This window comes from Dendrobates tinctorius, unplaced genomic scaffold (genome assembly GCF_039654945.1).
Source record: "Dendrobates tinctorius isolate UK_male_01 unplaced genomic scaffold, ASM3965494v1 ptg000019l, whole genome shotgun sequence".
In the NCBI taxonomy this organism is placed as follows: domain Eukaryota; kingdom Metazoa; phylum Chordata; class Amphibia; order Anura; family Dendrobatidae; genus Dendrobates; species Dendrobates tinctorius.
In genome coordinates this window covers 46,584,839-46,602,312 of record NW_027361687.1, presented here as the reverse complement: position 1 = coordinate 46,602,312, position 17,474 = coordinate 46,584,839, and the positions used below count along the sequence as shown (strand labels likewise).

Here is a 17,474-nt window from a genome sequence, read left to right as displayed (position 1 = left end):
AACCTTGAGCCATTTCATTCCCAAAATTATAATTTGGTATATATGTCATTCTGGAAAATGTCTCACGGCTCCAGATTTTCCAGCCCAAACTGCAAGAGTTGCAATGGAGGACCGAAGTGCTCACTCTGCAGTATAGGATAGTCTCATCATGTCGGCTCCACCCTAAAAACAATTGTGATTATAGTTTATGATCAATCCCGTGATATGCCGTGGCGTGTATGAGAAACAAGTCACGAAATGTAAAATAAAATTTAATGAAACGAGTTATAACCGTATTAAATATATAAACAAAAGAAACGGGGACGAAACTGGAACATCAAAATAGAACTCTTCTGTCCAGACGTTAGAATAGGAATCTCTTGGCACCTCGCATATTTACAACCTATGTAAGGAAGACACTTCTAAAGGCACATAGAAGATGAACCGCACGCCTCTCGCCACAACATGGCGGCTTCTGATTGCAGATACTTTGGCTCCTCACTTACAAAAAAATATATTCATTTTTCCAAGCACCTTTGTGTGAGGACGTTTAGAAATGTGATAAAGTTTGGCACTGATTTTCAGATCTTTTTAACGCTTTAGTTAGAAAACCATTTCGTTCTGCATTTTCAGAATCCAATGTAAGGTGAAGTGGACGTCTTCATCCATGTGGCCCTGGGGTGAGGAGTAAAGAGAGAGATTCTTAATTACATTGGACACTTACAGTAGGTTCCTAAGTAGAGGGTAACTAGGGCGTATATTATGGCCGATTATCTAGTATCGCTCCTTTACATTTAGCAGCCTGTTTAGAGAGACAGACACCCATCAAAAGAGGATGGCAAAAAAAAACAAAAACAATTCAGTCAAACACTTGTTCGCCCTGTGCGATTATTTTTAAGCCTGCTTAAAAATTATCGTTCTCAACTGCACATCTTCCTATGGGAACAGGATCTGTGCTGCAGAAAATATGCTATTCTGAGGCCACAGATCATTCATGCGTCTGTCTATCCAAGCTAGTAAACGAACGTCCATCAGCATGCCTGTCTCCAGTCTCCAGTCAATCAACGGTCTAGATCGTCCCATGTAACAGTACATTAAAAGTCATTGCACCCGACAAACAAGCGTTTTGCTTGTTTGTCAGGTGATAGATGACCTGTTTAGATGGGAAGATAGCCAGAATGATCGCTCCTAGTTTATTGGCTGTTCTAAATAGGTCATTACTCAACACATTCTCCATACCAATGTTAGACATCCTGGTAAAGCAGATGTGGTGAAGCAAATTCCTTCAATACAACGCATGGCACCAGCACTAAGAATCAAGGTGTGATTTGTAATTTGAGGCCACGGAAAGCAAGTGCCAGGATCTAACTCGCAAAAGGGACTAATACGGTAGATAATTAACATTTGACATGAACACGGCTTACAAGCCTTGGCCTTACAGTCCCTGTAAGGTCATATGGACGTTTTACAGGGTATGAGTGCCAACCCCTAGCTCGTTGGATGAGGAGAAGACTATCCTCTGTATACCCAGCTTCAGATTATTTTTCCTGTTGCCGAATGGTGCCCTGTACCTGAGCTGCGTTGAGGAGATGCGATCTGTAAATGGAGATTATTTCCTGGTGACGTTTATTGGTATCCTGTTTGATTAAGAATATAACCAGAAAAGAAGCGTTACAGTCACAAATGTAAATGGATAAATACATATCTAGGTGTTATCTATATGCTGCTGTTCTACAAGTGCTTTTCACAAAATTAGAATATCATCAAAAAGTTAATTTATTTCAGTTCTTCAATACAAAAAGTGAAACTCATTATATAGCGTCATTACAGAGTGATCTATTTCACGTGTTTATTTCTGTTAACGTTGATGATTATGGCTTAGAGCCAATGAAAACCCAAATGTCATTATCTCAGTAAATTAAAATAAATAACAAAAAACACCTGCAAAGGCTTCCTAAGTGTTTAACCCCTTCACTACCAAGGGTGGTTTGCACGTTAACTCCCGGGCCAATTTTTACAATTCTGACCACTGTCCCTTTATGAGGTAATAACTCTGGAACGCTTTCATGGATCCCGGTGATTCTGACATTGTTTTCTCGTGACATATTGTACTTCATGTTAGTGGTAAAATATCATTCAAATAACTTGCGGTTATTTGTGAAAAAAACGGAAATTTGGCGAAAATTTTTAAAGTTATGCAATTTTCCAACTTTGAATTTTTATGCCCTTAAATCACAGAGATACAGCACACAAAAAACTTAATGAGTAACATTTCCCACATGTTTACTTTACATCAGCACAATTTTGGAACCAAAATTTTTTTTTGTTAGGAAGTTATAAGGGTTAAAAATTGACCAGCAATTTCTCATTTTTACAACACCATTTTATTTTTACGGACCACATCACATTTGAAGCCACTTTGAGGGGTCTATATGATAGAAAATACCCAAAAGTGACACTATTCTAAAAACTGCACCCCTTAAGGGGCTCAAAACCACATTCAAGAAGTTTATTAACCCTTTAGGTGCGTCACAGGAATTTTTTAAATATTTAAAAAAAAATGAACATTTAACTTTTGTTTACAAAATAAATAATTCAGGTTCAATTTTTTTTTTATTTTACCAAGGGTAACAGGAGAAATTGGACTGCAAAAGTTATTGTGCAATTTGTCCTGAGTACGCTGATACCTGATATGTGGGGGGGAACCACTGTTTCGGCGCATGGCTAAGCTCACAAGGGAAGGAGCGCCGTTTGACTTTTTCAATGCAAAATTGGCTGGAATTCAGATCGGACGCCATGTCGCGTTTGGAGAGCCCCTGATGTACAGTGGAAACCCCCCACAAGTAACCTCATTTTGGAAACTAGACCCCCCAAGGAACTTATCTAGATATGTGGTGAGAACTTTGAACCCACAAGGGGCTTCACAGAAGTTTATAACGTACAGCGGTACAATTAAAAAATCATATTTTTTCCACAAAAATGATCTTTTCACCCTCAATTCTTATTTTTCCAAGGGTAACAGGACCCTAAAAGTTATTGTACAATTTGTCCTAAGTACGCTGATACCCCACATGTGGAAGTAAACCACTATTTGGGCGCATGGCAGAGCTCGGAAGGGAAGCAGCGCCATTTGACGTTTTTGGCTGGAATTGAGATCGGACACCATGTCGCGTTTGGAAAGCCCCTGATGTACCAAAACAGTGGAAACCCCCCACAAATGACACCATTTTGGAAACTAGACCCCTCAAGGAACTTATCTAGATATGTGGTGAGAACTTTGAACCCCCCAGAAGTTTATAATGCCTGAGCGTGAAAATAAAAAAATCGTATTTTTTCCACAAACATGATCTTTTAGTCACCAATTTTTTTATTTAAAGTTGTTGTCCAATTTGTCCTGAGTACGCTGATACCTCATATGTGGGAGAAAACTACTGTATGGGCACACGTCAGGGCACGGAAGGGAAGTAGTGACGTTTTGGAATGCAGACTTTGATGGAATGGTCTGCGGGTGTCATGTTGCTTTTGGAGACCCCCTGATGTACCTGTGGAAACAGGAAACAGTGGAAACCCCCCACAAGTGACCCCATTTTGGAAACTAGACCCCCTAATGAACTTATCTAGATGTGTGGTGAGCACTTTGAACCCCCAAGGGCTTCACAGAAGTATATAATGCCCGGGCATGAAAATAAAAAAAATCGTATTTTTTCCACAAACATGATCAATTAGTCTCCAATTTTTTATTTTCCCAAGGGTACCAGGAGAAATTGGACCCCAAAAGTTGTTGTCCAATTTGTCCTGAGTACGCTGATACCTCATATGTGGGAGAAAACTACTGTATGGGCACACGTCGGGGCTCGGAAGGGAAGTAGTGACGTTTTGGATTGCAGACTTTGATGGAATGGTCTGCTGGTGTCATTGCGTTTGGAGAGCCCCTGATGTACCTAAACTATCGAAACTCCCCACAAGTGACCCCATTTTGGAAACTAGACCCCCCACGGAACTTACCCAGATGTGTGGTGAGCACTTTCAACCCCCAATTGATTCACAGAAGTTTATAACGCCCGGGTGTGAAAATAAAAAAATCATTTTTTTCCACAAAAATGATATTTTTGCCCCCAATTTTTTATTTTCCTAAGGGTAACAGGAGAAATTGAACCCCAAAAGTTGTTTTGCAATTTGTCCTGAGTAGGCTGATACCCTATATGTGGGGGTAAAACACTGTTTGGGCGCATGGCAGAGCTTGGAAGGGAAGGAGCACCATTTGACTTTTTCAACGCAGAATTGGCTGGAATTGAGATCAGACGCCATGTTGCGTTTGGAGAGCACCTGATGTGCCCAAACAGTGGAAACCCCCCAATTCTAACTCCAACCCTAACCCCAACACACCCCTAACCCTAATCTCAGCCCTAACCCTAGCCCTAACCCTAGCCCTAACCCTAATGGAAAAATGGAAATAAATACATTTTTTTTATTTTATTATTTATCCCTAACTAAGGGGGTGATAATGGGGGGTTTGATTTACTATTTATGGCGTTTTTTATGTTTGGCAGCTGTCACGTGCTAAAAGACGCTTTTTATTGTAAAAATAGTTTTTGCATCACCACATATTGAGAGCTATAATTTTTCCGTATTTTGACCCAGTGAGTGATGTGAGGTCTTATTTTTTGCGGGACGAGTTGACGTTTTTATTGGTACCATTTTCGGGCATGTGACATTTTTTGATCGCTTTTTATTCCGATTTTTGGGACGCAGAATGTACAAAAACCAGCGTTTCATGAATTTCTTTTGGGGGGTGGGTTTACACCGTTCCGCGTGTGGTAAAATTGATAAAGCGGATTTATTCTTGGGGTCAGTACAGTTACAGCGATACCTCATTTATGTCGTTTTTTTATGTTTTGGCGGTTTTATGCAATGAAAACTATTTTATATAAAAAGTAATTATTTTTGCATCGCTTTATTCTGCGAGCTATAACTTTTTTATTTTTTCGCTGATGACGCTGTATGGCAGCTCGTTTTTTGCGGGACAAGATGACGTTTTCAGCGGTACCATGGATATTTATATCGTCTTTTTGATCGCGCGTTATTGCACTTTTTGTTCGGGGGTATTATAATAAATCATTATTTTTGGCTTCATTTTTTATTTTTAATTTTTAAGAGGTTCACTAAAGGGGTTAACTAATGGGACAGTTTTATAGGGCAGGTCATTACGGACGCGACAATACCAAATATGTGTACTTTTATTGTTTTTTTTTTATTTCCAAAAAATGAATTTATTTGGGAATATTTTTTTTTTTTCTAATTTATTTAGCGATTTTTTTTTTAGATTATTTTTACACTTTTTTTAAATTTTTTTAACTTTATTAGGTTGTCCCAGGGGGGACATCACTGTCCTGTGACAGATCGCTGATCTAAAATAAAGATTATTATCTGTCACATCACAGATCACTGTGACAGATCAGCAATCTGTCACAGGCATAGACGCAGACTTCCTCATGCCTGCGCTTTGCAGGCACTGATGAAGTCAGCTCCCTACAGGCCCCCGAAGGTCCCCGTCGCCATCTTGGATCCGGGGACCTGTAGGGAAGGAGTCCCCCGTAGCAGCGCTGCACATGGCGCTGCTGTGGGGGGCTCAGGGAAGCACGGAGGGAGCCCCCTCCCTGCCGATGCTTCCCTTTAACCCCCGGTACACCGCGATTGTGTTTGATCGCAGTGTGCAAGAGGCTAACGTGTCGTCCGTGACCACCCCTGACACATTGTGCCGGGTGTCAGCTGTGATAATCAGCTGACACCCGGCCGCGATCAGCGGCGCTCACCACGTGGGCGCCGCTGATCGCATTAGACGTAATATTACGTCCATGGGACTAAAGGCCCTTTTACATTTAGCGATGCACCAGCGATCCGAACAGCGATCCGACCCGGTCAGGATCGCTGGTGCATCGCTAAATGATCGCTAGTGAGCTTTCACACAGAAAGATCTCACAGCGATGCAGCAGCGATACAGCGCACAATACTCACCTTTCACACACAGCGATCCTGACGTCCTCCCGCCCGCCTCCAGCGTCGCTCGTCTCACACAGCAGGAAGCCCAGCAGGAAGCAGACGACGAGAAATGGAGCCGCCCGATCTCGCGTGATCAGTGACGGACAGCAGGGGAGCTGGTCGCTGGTAAGTATCACACATAGCGATATCGCTATAACGTCACAAAATCAGTGACGTTTTAGCGATATTGCTAGCGATATCACTATGTGTAAACCCCCCTTTAGGGCCTAGGTCACATGGACGGAATATTACGTCCAATGTAGGAAAGGGGTTAAAAAGGTCCCTTAGTCTGTTTCAGTAGACTCCACAATCATGGGGAAGACTGCTGACTTGACAGATGTCCAGAAGGCAGTCATTGACACACTCCATAAGGAGGGTAAGCCACGAAAGGTCATTGCTAAAGAAGCCGGCTGTTCACAGAGCGCTGTATCCAAGAATATTGATGGAAAATTAAGTAGAAGGAAAAAGTGTGGTAGAAAAAGGTGCACAAGCAACCGGGTTAACCACAGCCTTGAAAGGATTGTTAAGAAAAGGCCATTCAAAAATTTGGGTGAGATTCACAAGGAGCGGACTGCTGCTGGAGTCATTGCTTCAAGAGCCACCACACACAGATGTATACAGGACATGGGCTACAAGTGTCGCATTCCTTGTGTAAAGCCACTCATGACCAATAGACAACGCCAGAAACGTCTTAGGCCTGTTTCACACATCCGTTTTTCAGCTCAGTCAAAATCCGCTAAAATGGCGGAGAACGGATCCGTAGGCGGATTGAAAGAAACGGGTGGTACCGGACCGTTGTGTTGATGGATCCATGTAAGGTTGAATTTTAAAGGAACCTGTGCAAAAAAGGAGAGAGAGAGAGACAATTCTTCCGGGCAAATGCGGATCCGGCCAGCAAAAAAACGTTTCAGTGTCCGTCCAGTTATGTTAGCGGACGCCAAAATTTTGGCGGATCCGTGAAAAAACGGATCCTACGGATGACCATCCGTCAAGATCCGCCGATAATGCAAGTCAATGGGAAGAAAAACGGATCTGCCAAGAAAAATGGCGGATCCGTTTTTTGGCAAAACGGAGGACTTTTAATGATGGTGACAGACGGATGTGTGAAAGAGGCCTTACCTGGGCCAAGGAAAAAAAGAACTCGACTGTTGCTCAGTGGTCCAAGGTGCGTTGCCTGGGCATAGTAACTAACTGTGGTTAGTTATAACAAATTATAATGATTATCCTCCATCCCATAGTCCCGTGCCCATATACCCATCACATCATACATATCCGCCATCCCATAGTCCCGTGCCCATATACCCATCATACATATCCTCCATCCCATAGTCCCGTGCCCATATACCCATCATACATATCCTCCATCCCATAGTCCAGTCCATATACCCATCATACATATCCTCCATCCCATAGTCCAGTGCCCATATACCCATCATACATATCCTCCATCCCATAGTCCAGTGCCCATATACCCATCATACATATCCTCCATCCCATAGTCCCGTGCCCATATACCCATCATACATATCCGCCATCCCATAGTCCCGTGCCCATATACCCATCATACATATCCTCCATCCCATAGTCCCGTGCCCATATACTCATCATACATATCCTCCATCCCATAGTCCAGTGCCCATATACCCATCATACATATCCTCCATCCCATAGTCCCGTGCCCATATACCCATCATACATATCCTCCATCCCATAGTACCGTGCCCATATACCCATCATACATATCCTCCATCCCATAGTCCCGTGCCCATATACTCATCATACATATCCTCCATCCCATAGTCCAGTGCCCATATACCATCATACATATCCTCCATCCCATAGTCCCGTGCCCATATACCCATCATACATATTCTCCATCCCATAGTCCAGTGCCATATACCCATCATACATATCCTCCATCCCATAGTCCCGTGCCCATATACCCATCATACATATCCTCCATCCCATAGTCCCGTTCCCATATACCCATCATACATATCCTCCATCCCATAGTCCCGTGCCCATATACCCATCATACATATCCTCCATCCCATAGTCCCGTGCCCATATACTCATCATACATATCCTCCATCCCATAGTCCAGTGCCCATATACCCATCATACATATCCTCCATCCCATAGTCCCGTGCCCATATACCCATCATACATATCCTCCATCCCATAGTACCGTGCCCATATACCCATCATACATATCCTCCATCCCATAGTCCCGTGCCCATATACTCATCATACATATCCTCCATCCCATTGTCCTGTGCCCATATACCATCATACATATCCTCCATCCCATAGTCCCGTGCCCATATACTCATCATACATATCCTCCATCCCATAGTCCAGTGCCATATACCCATCATACATATCCTCCATCCCATAGTCCCGTGCCCATATACCCATCATACATATCCTCCATCCCATAGTCCCGTGCCCATATACCCATCACACATCCTCCATCCCATAGTCCCGTGCCCATATACCCATCACACATCCTCCATCCCATAGTCCCGTGCCCATATACTCATCATACATATCCTCCATCCCATTGTCCTGTGCCCATATACCATCATACATATCCTCCATCCCATAGTCCCGTGCCCATATACTCATCATACATATCCTCCATCCCATAGTCCAGTGCCATATACCCATCATACATATCCTCCATCCCATAGTCCCGTGCCCATATACCCATCATACATATCCTCCATCCCATAGTCCCGTGCCCATATACCCATCACACATCCTCCATCCCATAGTCCCGTGCCCATATACCCATCACACATCCTCCATCCCATAGTCCAGTGCCCATATACCCATCATACATATCCTCCATCCCATAGTCCCGTGCTCATATACCCATCACACATATCCTCCATCCCATAGTCCCGTGCCCATATACCCATCATACATATCCTCCATCCCATAGTCCAGGGCCCATATACCCATCACACATCCTCCATCCCATAGTCCCGTGCCCATATACCCATCATACATATCCTCCATCTCATAGTCCAGTGCCCATATACCCATCACACATCCTCCATCCCATACGCCCGTGCCCATATACTCATCATACATATCCTCCATCCCATAGTCCAGTGCCATATACCCATCAAACATATCCTCCATCCCATAGTCCCGTGCCCATATACCCATCATACATATCCTCCATCCCATAGTCCCGTGCCCATATACCCATCATACATATCCGCCATCCCATAGTCCCGTGCCCATATACCCATCATACATATCCTCCATCCCATAGTCCCGTGCCCATATACTCATCATACATATCCTCCATCCCATAGTCCAGTGCCCATATACCCATCATACATATCCTCCATCCCATAGTCCCGTGCCCATATACCCATCATACATATCCTCCATCCCATAGTACCGTGCCCATATACCCATCATACATATCCTCCATCCCATAGTCCCGTGCCCATATACTCATCATACATATCCTCCATCCCATTGTCCTGTGCCCATATACCATCATACATATCCTCCATCCCATAGTCCCGTGCCCATATACTCATCATACATATCCTCCATCCCATAGTCCAGTGCCATATACCCATCATACATATCCTCCATCCCATAGTCCCGTGCCCATATACCCATCATACATATCCTCCATCCCATAGTCCCGTGCCCATATACCCATCACACATCCTCCATCCCATAGTCCCGTGCCCATATACCCATCATACATATCCTCCATCCCATAGTCCAGTGCCCATATACCCATCATACATATCCTCCATCCCATAGTCCCGTGCTCATATACCCATCACACATATCCTCCATCCCATAGTCCCGTGCCCATATACCCATCACACATCCTCCATCCCATAGTCCCGTGCCCATATACCCATCATACATATCCTCCATCCCATAGTCCAGGGCCCATATACCCATCACACATCCTCCATCCCATAGTCCCGTGCCCATATACCCATCATACATATCCTCCATCCCATAGTCCAGTCCCCATATACCCATCACACATCCTCCATCCCATAGTCCCATGGCCATATACCCATCACACATCCTCCATCCCATAGTACTGTGCCCATATACCCATCATACATTTCCTCCATCTCATAGTCCCGTGCCCATATACCCATCACACATCCTCCATCCCATAGTCCCGTGCCCATATACCCATCATACATATCCTCCATCCCATAGTGCAGTGCCCATATACCCATCACACATCCTCCATCCCATAGTCCCGTGCCCATATACCCATCACATATCCGCCATCCCATAGTCCCGTGCCCATATACCCATCATACATTTCCTCCATCGCATAGTCCTGTGCCCATATACCCATCATACATATCCGCCATCCCATAGTCCCGTGCCCATATACCCATCATACATATCCTCCATCCCATAGTCCCGTGCCCATATACCCATCATACATATCCTCCATCCCATAGGCCCGTGCTCATATACCCATCATACATATCCGCCATCCCATTGTGCAGTGCCCATATACCCATCACATATCCGCCATCCCATAGTCCCGTGCCCATATACCCATCATACATTTCCTCCATCGCATAGTCCTGTGCCCATATACCCATCATACATATCCTCCATCCCATAGGCCCGTGCTCATATACCCATCATACATATCCGCCATCCCATTGTGCAGTGCCCATATACCCATCACACATCCTCCATCCCATAGTCCCGTGCCCATATACCCATCATACATATCCTCCATCCCATAGTCCCGTGCCCATATACCCATCATACATATCCTCCATCCCATAGTCCCGTGCCCATATACCCATCATACATATCCTCCATCCCATAGGCCCGTGCTCATATACCCATCATACATATCCGCCATCCCATTGTGCAGTGCCCATATACCCATCACATATCCGCCATCCCATAGTCCCGTGCCCATATACCCATCATACATTTCCTCCATCGCATAGTCCTGTGCCCATATACCCATCATACATATCCGCCATCCCATAGTCCCGTGCCCATATACTCGTCATACATATCCTCCATCCCATAGTCCCGTGCCCATATACCCATCATACATATCCTCCATCCCATAGGCCCGTGCTCATATACCCATCATACATATCCGCCATCCCATTGTGCAGTGCCCATATACCCATCACATATCCGCCATCCCATAGTCCCGTGCCCATATACCCATCATACATTTCCTCCATCGCATAGTCCTGTGCCCATATACCCATCATACATATCCTCCATCCCATAGGCCCGTGCTCATATACCCATCATACATATCCGCCATCCCATTGTGCAGTGCCCATATACCCATCACACATCCTCCATCCCATAGTCCCGTGCCCATATACCCATCATACATATCCTCCATCCCATAGTCCCGTGCCCATATACCCATCATACATATCCTCCATCCCATAGTCCCGTGCCCATATACCCATCATACATATCCTCCATCCCATAGGCCCGTGCTCATATACCCATCATACATATCCGCCATCCCATTGTGCAGTGCCCATATACCCATCACATATCCGCCATCCCATAGTCCCGTGCCCATATACCCATCATACATTTCCTCCATCGCATAGTCCTGTGCCCATATACCCATCATACATATCCGCCATCCCATAGTCCCGTGCCCATATACTCGTCATACATATCCTCCATCCCATAGTCCCGTGCCCATATACCCATCATACATATCCTCCATCCCATAGTCCAGTGCCCATATACATATCCTCCATCCCATAATCCAGTGCCCATATACCCATCACACATCCTTCATCCCATAGTCCCGTGCCCATATACCCATTATGACATCATCTTCGCCATGGCAACCTATTATGATATCATCGTCCCCATGGCAACCATTATGACATCATCGTTACCATGGCAACCTTTATGACATCCTCTTCGCCATGGCAACCATTATGACATCATCGTCGATACACACACATATACTCTTTTTTATATATATAGATGAGTTTCACTTTTTGGATTGAAGAACTGAAATAAAGTAACTTTTTGACGATATTCTAATTTTGTGAGAAGCGCCTGTATCTTGTCAGACACTTCTGATTTCTGATACATGGGCTGAAAGTTGCTAGTGTAAGAGAACATCAATTTAATTGGACATGGTAAAATAAAGATTTTGTATCTATTCCAATTTTTTTATGTTTAAAACTTAATGAAACATATTAATATGACTGATGATATAATATTTGTGACTTTGATATTTTCAATGCAGGAGAAGCCGATATAGAAGCCATCCATTTACTGTAATAAAAGGCTGCCCCCTGGTGGAGGAATGTTAAATGGAAAACAAGTGATATTCTGTAGATATAAAGTCAATTACTGTGATAATAAATCCTTTTCTGAATGTTTGTTCGAAAACATCAAGGTAGAGATAATTTGCTATGAGCAAAAAAGTCATTCCAACCATACCAGCCGAGAAGTGCTTCAGGGCTCTTCCAGACTCACAATGCGTCTGTAGTCAGCAACTTAGTCACATACCTCAAGTTTCCTTGTCAATTCTTCGCATTGCTTATGTTTCCGGTCGATTTCTTTAGTCAAGGACTCCGCCTCCTTCATAGATGCCACCATCTTAAAAAAAAAAAGAAAGAATAATAACATTTAGACAAACGTGCTGCACCAGTAAATTAAATACAATTGCAAAATAAAGGAAGTTTGTCTGCAACTTTTTCATATCAAGTTTCACCACCATTTATTCTTGGTGTCATCTGAACAAAGGTTTTTCACAATAGTCTTCATATGTTATAAAGTGTGACTCCACTCTCAGAGGTGGCTGGGTTTAGGAGCAGTGATGAGTTGAAGTGCTCATTTCTCAAATTTGCCTAGGGTTCTCAGGTATGCACCGAGTATCGCGGGTGCTCAAGTGACATGTTCGAGACCCGCACTGCATGTTTCATGGCTGTTAGCAACAAAACATGCGAGCGTTGCCTGGCATACTGTATATGGGCAATTCTCACGTTTTGTGGCTGTCCAACAGCTGCGAAACATGCGGGCACGGCGATTCGAACATGTCGCTCGAGCACCCGTGATACTTGGTGCATACCCGAGTACCCTAGGTAAACTCAAGTAACGAGCATTTGTGCTCCTCACTATCTAGGAGGTTAATGGGAGAGTGGAGTCTCACATCCCATTGTTTGCAATGGTATGTTTTTGGTGACAAATCTGCTTCTGTCCATCAATTTGCCAAAATAACTAAAAAGTACTTAAAAACCTCACTCTTTTCACATAACCCCCAATTTTTCCCACCGTGCAAACGTTGATGGAAAGAACGTTTTGCTCACCTTCTCCTCTTTCTCCTTGTAATCTTTGCAGATTTGTTCATACTTTTCATTAACGTGACCATTTTCTTCCTCATACTTCTGGGATTTGATCCTCAGTTCATTGGCTTCTTTATTAAGCTCAAGAATTTTCCCCTCCAGAAGAACTCCCATCTCCTTCTCAGATGAAAGTATTCCTTGGCAGCCTTCAGCTTCCTTTGAAGCCTGGATATATTTCTCAGACAGACCCTGAACTTCTGCTTGTAAAGCTTGTATCTGGATTTCCAGACCAGTCCTGATGTGCTCAACCTCCTGGACCATGCTGGCTTCCTTAAGTCGTAAAGTCTGTCCCTCTTCAGACTCTTGTTCCAGTTGTTGTTTCAGGATGATGACTTCTTCACATTTTCCCTCCAGAGCTACTTTACACGCCTCGTTCTCATCCTTCATAGCTGTAACTATCCTTTCCAGGTCCACCAAGCGGCTCTCAAATTCTTCTTTCGGAATGGAGTTGGAAGTCTGAGCTGCCAATTGTTCTTTAAGTTCAGCCACGCTGCCCATTGCTTGGAACAACTTTTGTTTTACATCCTCCGTTTCCCTGATCTTAGTATGCAACTGGTTCTTGATCTCATTGAGAATGTTTTTGTGTTCAGTTATCGATATGGTCTGCATCCGATCATCCAGAAGCTTAAGGTTCTCCTTCTGCAAAGCAGCCGCCTCCTGCAAGGCATCGTTGTATTTCCTTACGAGGGTTCCAACATTCCAATATAAGTCCTCCAAGATGTCAGAACTGAACATTTCTACGGATCTGGTGTTTTCATCCCGAATAATCTCAGGAGGAAAACTGTCCCGTAACACAACCATTTCATTCTGCTGAGCTTCCAGTCTGGTGTTCAACTTCTTCAACTTGTCTTGTTCTGTCAGCAGCTCTTCTGACAGGACTAAGATCTGGTGTTTGTAATCTTTACATCGTTTTTCGGTTTCCTGTCTCATGGCATATTCCGATTGCATGCTTTCTTGTAGAGCGAGGAGCCCTTCTTCTAAATTCTGCTTTTCTTGAACAACGTGGTTCATGTGGCTGAGGAGATTGTCATGGGTCACCTTGAGAGATGACAACTGTGCTTCTAATTCTGTAATCTTCTGCTTTAAAGAGTCTGTGCTCTTTGCCAGGTCATTGGCCTGTGCTGACCCGCTCTCCAGCTGGTTTATGCTGTTTTTACTCTGGTGCAGGTCCCTTCCATGTAGACAAGCTATATTATTTTCTACTTGTCTATAGTGTTCATTGGCATTTCTCGATAGTCGCTGCCCACTACTTTGCTGCCTGGTGGCACCATTAATAAGTACTGGGTCTAAACTCTCTGTCCTGACAGTGACTACGTCCTTCTGCAGTCTCTCAACAGCCAACTCGTAGTTCTCTAAACCTGTGACCAATGACTTCCAATCATCGACATTTTTTTTCAGAACATCTTTTGGCACGTAACCGGAGCATCCTTGGGATGTTCCATTGCTTTGTTTTATATCTACATAAATACAATTACTTTTCAATTGTTTAATTAAATTACTGAGTACATTGTGGTTCGGGAAAGCTTGTTCGTTTTCAAGTCTCTTTGGGTGGATATTGTCCACATTTTCTCCTTGCTCCTGGAGTTTTTGTAAAAGAACCTGGAGCTCTTCCTTTTCACGTGTGACTTCTGAGATCTGTTCCTGCAGATCTTCGACCACTGTGCTCTGTATTCGTTTCCTTTTCTCAAACTGTGACAGCACTTCTCTCATGTTCTCCAGGTGACCCTCCAACTCCGTCACTCTCCTCCGCGCACCTTCTTCCTTTTCTCTTGCAGCAGCTGCTTCACTCTGCAGACGTCTCATCTCTTCTTGGTGCAGTTTTTCCATTAATCCAGTCTTGGTAGACTTGGCATGTAGGTTTTCGATCGTTTCTTCTTGACGATTACGTTCTTTCAGCTGCTGATCTTTGAAGGACTTCACCTGCTCAACAAGTTGTGACAGCAGAACACAAGTGTCAGATATATTGTAATCTTCTGTCTTGGGTTTGAGTTTTTCACCGTCACCCTCTAGTAGCATATCTAGTGTGTTAGTCAGGTCTCTGATTCGGCTGCACTCAACACTGTGTTCCTCAGATATCCTTTCAAGTTCTTGAGTTTTCATCATCAGCTCTCCTTGAAGCCACACGCCACGTTTTTGCTCATCCTCATATCTTTTCTTCCACATGTTGACCAGCTCCTGCTCTCTACTAGGGGTCTGACCAACGGCCTAAAATACACACACAGTTAATTAGAACTTAGTATCTGTTTTTTTGGCTGTGCACAGACCTACCCACAATTATCATCCTATACCCTATTCCTCATAAACTACTTCATCCTGGATAAGTGACAGCTGCACACATAATTCCTACTTTTATTGCTACATGCAGACATATTTTCCGGCTTGTGAATGAACACTTTCAGTTTTGCAAGCTACCAGAGTAAAAAGACTTCTTTATTACATCAGTATATTTATAGAGGCGCAGAAAAGCCGAGCTTGGGATTTGTAGGGGGCGGCATTTTGGATGACGGGATTGTCACTACTGATGTAGGTGTGGGGAGTCAGTGTGCAATTATCTGTAACGCAAACTGAGGGGTGGTTACATCCAGATCAGCATCTTCTCTCTCCTATCTATCCATCCATCTTTATGGTAATACATACCTTGGAGCCAACAGGGCTGTCAAGATTTCGATGCAGCTCTGCCAAGAAAATGTAACAAATATATTAGGACTTTTGTCTTTTTCTTTATATACCAGTGTGATAAATATATATTAGTTATCTATTGTACCTTGTAAATGTGACCGACTTAATATTAAACCTCCGTGAAATTCCCTCATGTGAACACTCTTCCAGGTAAGGCTTTTTTTTTTTACAATATGAGACCAGCCACATCGATTTCCACCCCCTCCCCCATTCTTGTCTTGAATAGTAAAGAGCATTGATGAGGATAGTGTATGGTGTTTTTTTCTGTACATAATCACCATTATTTTTCCTCCGGTCTAGTGCAGTTTGGATCAGTTTTCTTAGCGCCTCGTCCCTTAACAGGCTGGTATAATAAAGGGCATCGCAGCCTTTGTTATCGTGCAGTGTCGGGTCTGCTCCTCTGGTGATCAGAGTTTCGGCAGCCTGGATGTTGCCCTTCTCACAGGCCAGAAGCAGCGCTGTCCTACAGATTGAAACAAAGAATGAGAGTCGTCCCAGAGGTTGGAGGTTCTTCTAATCACTCAGTCAAGACACTCACTTCCTGTCCCGGTCACACAGGTCCACCCGAGCCCCACGGTCCAGCAGCAAAGAGCACACAGTGGGGTGATTGCGTTGGGCGGCAATCATAAGAGGCGTCCGTCCATCCTAATGACAATAAAAAGCAAAGCGGTTTCTGAAATTTTTAGTCCAGTATCATTTCCGACACTAAAAAATTCCCCACAGGTTCCGGGCATTGACCCTTCCTCTACATACTAAATGGATAAACCACACGACACCACAACACATCAGCCCTGTGAGCGTGGGACCAGCTACAGACACAGATAAGGAGCCGCCTGGAATTTCCTGTTGGTTTGAAACCAGAGAGACAGGCTGCACATGGAAGAAACATAAGACAGGCCGAGAAAAGGACTCACATCATCCGCAGCATCCAGAACTGTGTCTTCTGCATCACAGAAGAGGAGCACGCTGGAAACGCACCCTGAGGTGGCTGCGAGACAAAACAGAGACCCACAGCCGAATCAATACAGAGAGTAAGAGAAAAATGCTTGAACAGATAGATAATAAATAGATGGATAGATAGACAGCTAATAGATAGATAGGTCTATAGATAGGTAGATAGATGATAGATAGATCTATAGATAGATAGATGATAGATAATAGATAGATATAGATGTTAGAGCGATAATAATTTTATTTCTATAGCGCCAACATATTCCGCAGCACTTTACATTACAGAGTTGACTTCTACAGACGATAGACATTACAGCATACCAATAATCACATAGATCATAACAGATACCAAGAGGAATGAGGGGCTCACAAGCTTACAGTCTATGAGGAAAAAGGGGAGACACGAAGGGTGGATGGTAACAGTTGCTTTCATTGTTCGGACCA

The 17,474-nt window shown here is 43.9% G+C and overlaps 1 protein-coding gene across 2 annotated transcripts in view; it reads right to left on the bottom strand.

Moving 5' to 3' along the window:
• Nucleotides 1-235: 235 nt before the first annotated feature.
• The window catches only part of ANKRD35 (ankyrin repeat domain 35), a 126,193-nt gene continuing 108,954 nt past the window's right edge, over nucleotides 236-17,474 (bottom strand). For both annotated transcript variants that reach the window (XM_073566947.1, XM_073566949.1), the window contains exons 6-13: nucleotides 16,994-17,067; nucleotides 16,618-16,724; nucleotides 16,358-16,542; nucleotides 16,038-16,075; nucleotides 13,365-15,605; nucleotides 12,565-12,654; nucleotides 1,551-1,616; nucleotides 236-654 (exon numbers count right to left, since the gene is read on the bottom strand). In XM_073566947.1, coding sequence (XP_073423048.1) covers nucleotides 583-654; nucleotides 1,551-1,616; nucleotides 12,565-12,654; nucleotides 13,365-15,605; nucleotides 16,038-16,075; nucleotides 16,358-16,542; nucleotides 16,618-16,724; nucleotides 16,994-17,067 — 2,873 coding nt within the window. In that variant the 3' untranslated portion in view covers nucleotides 236-582. The remainder of the gene's footprint in view (nucleotides 655-1,550; nucleotides 1,617-12,564; nucleotides 12,655-13,364; nucleotides 15,606-16,037; nucleotides 16,076-16,357; nucleotides 16,543-16,617; nucleotides 16,725-16,993; nucleotides 17,068-17,474) is intronic.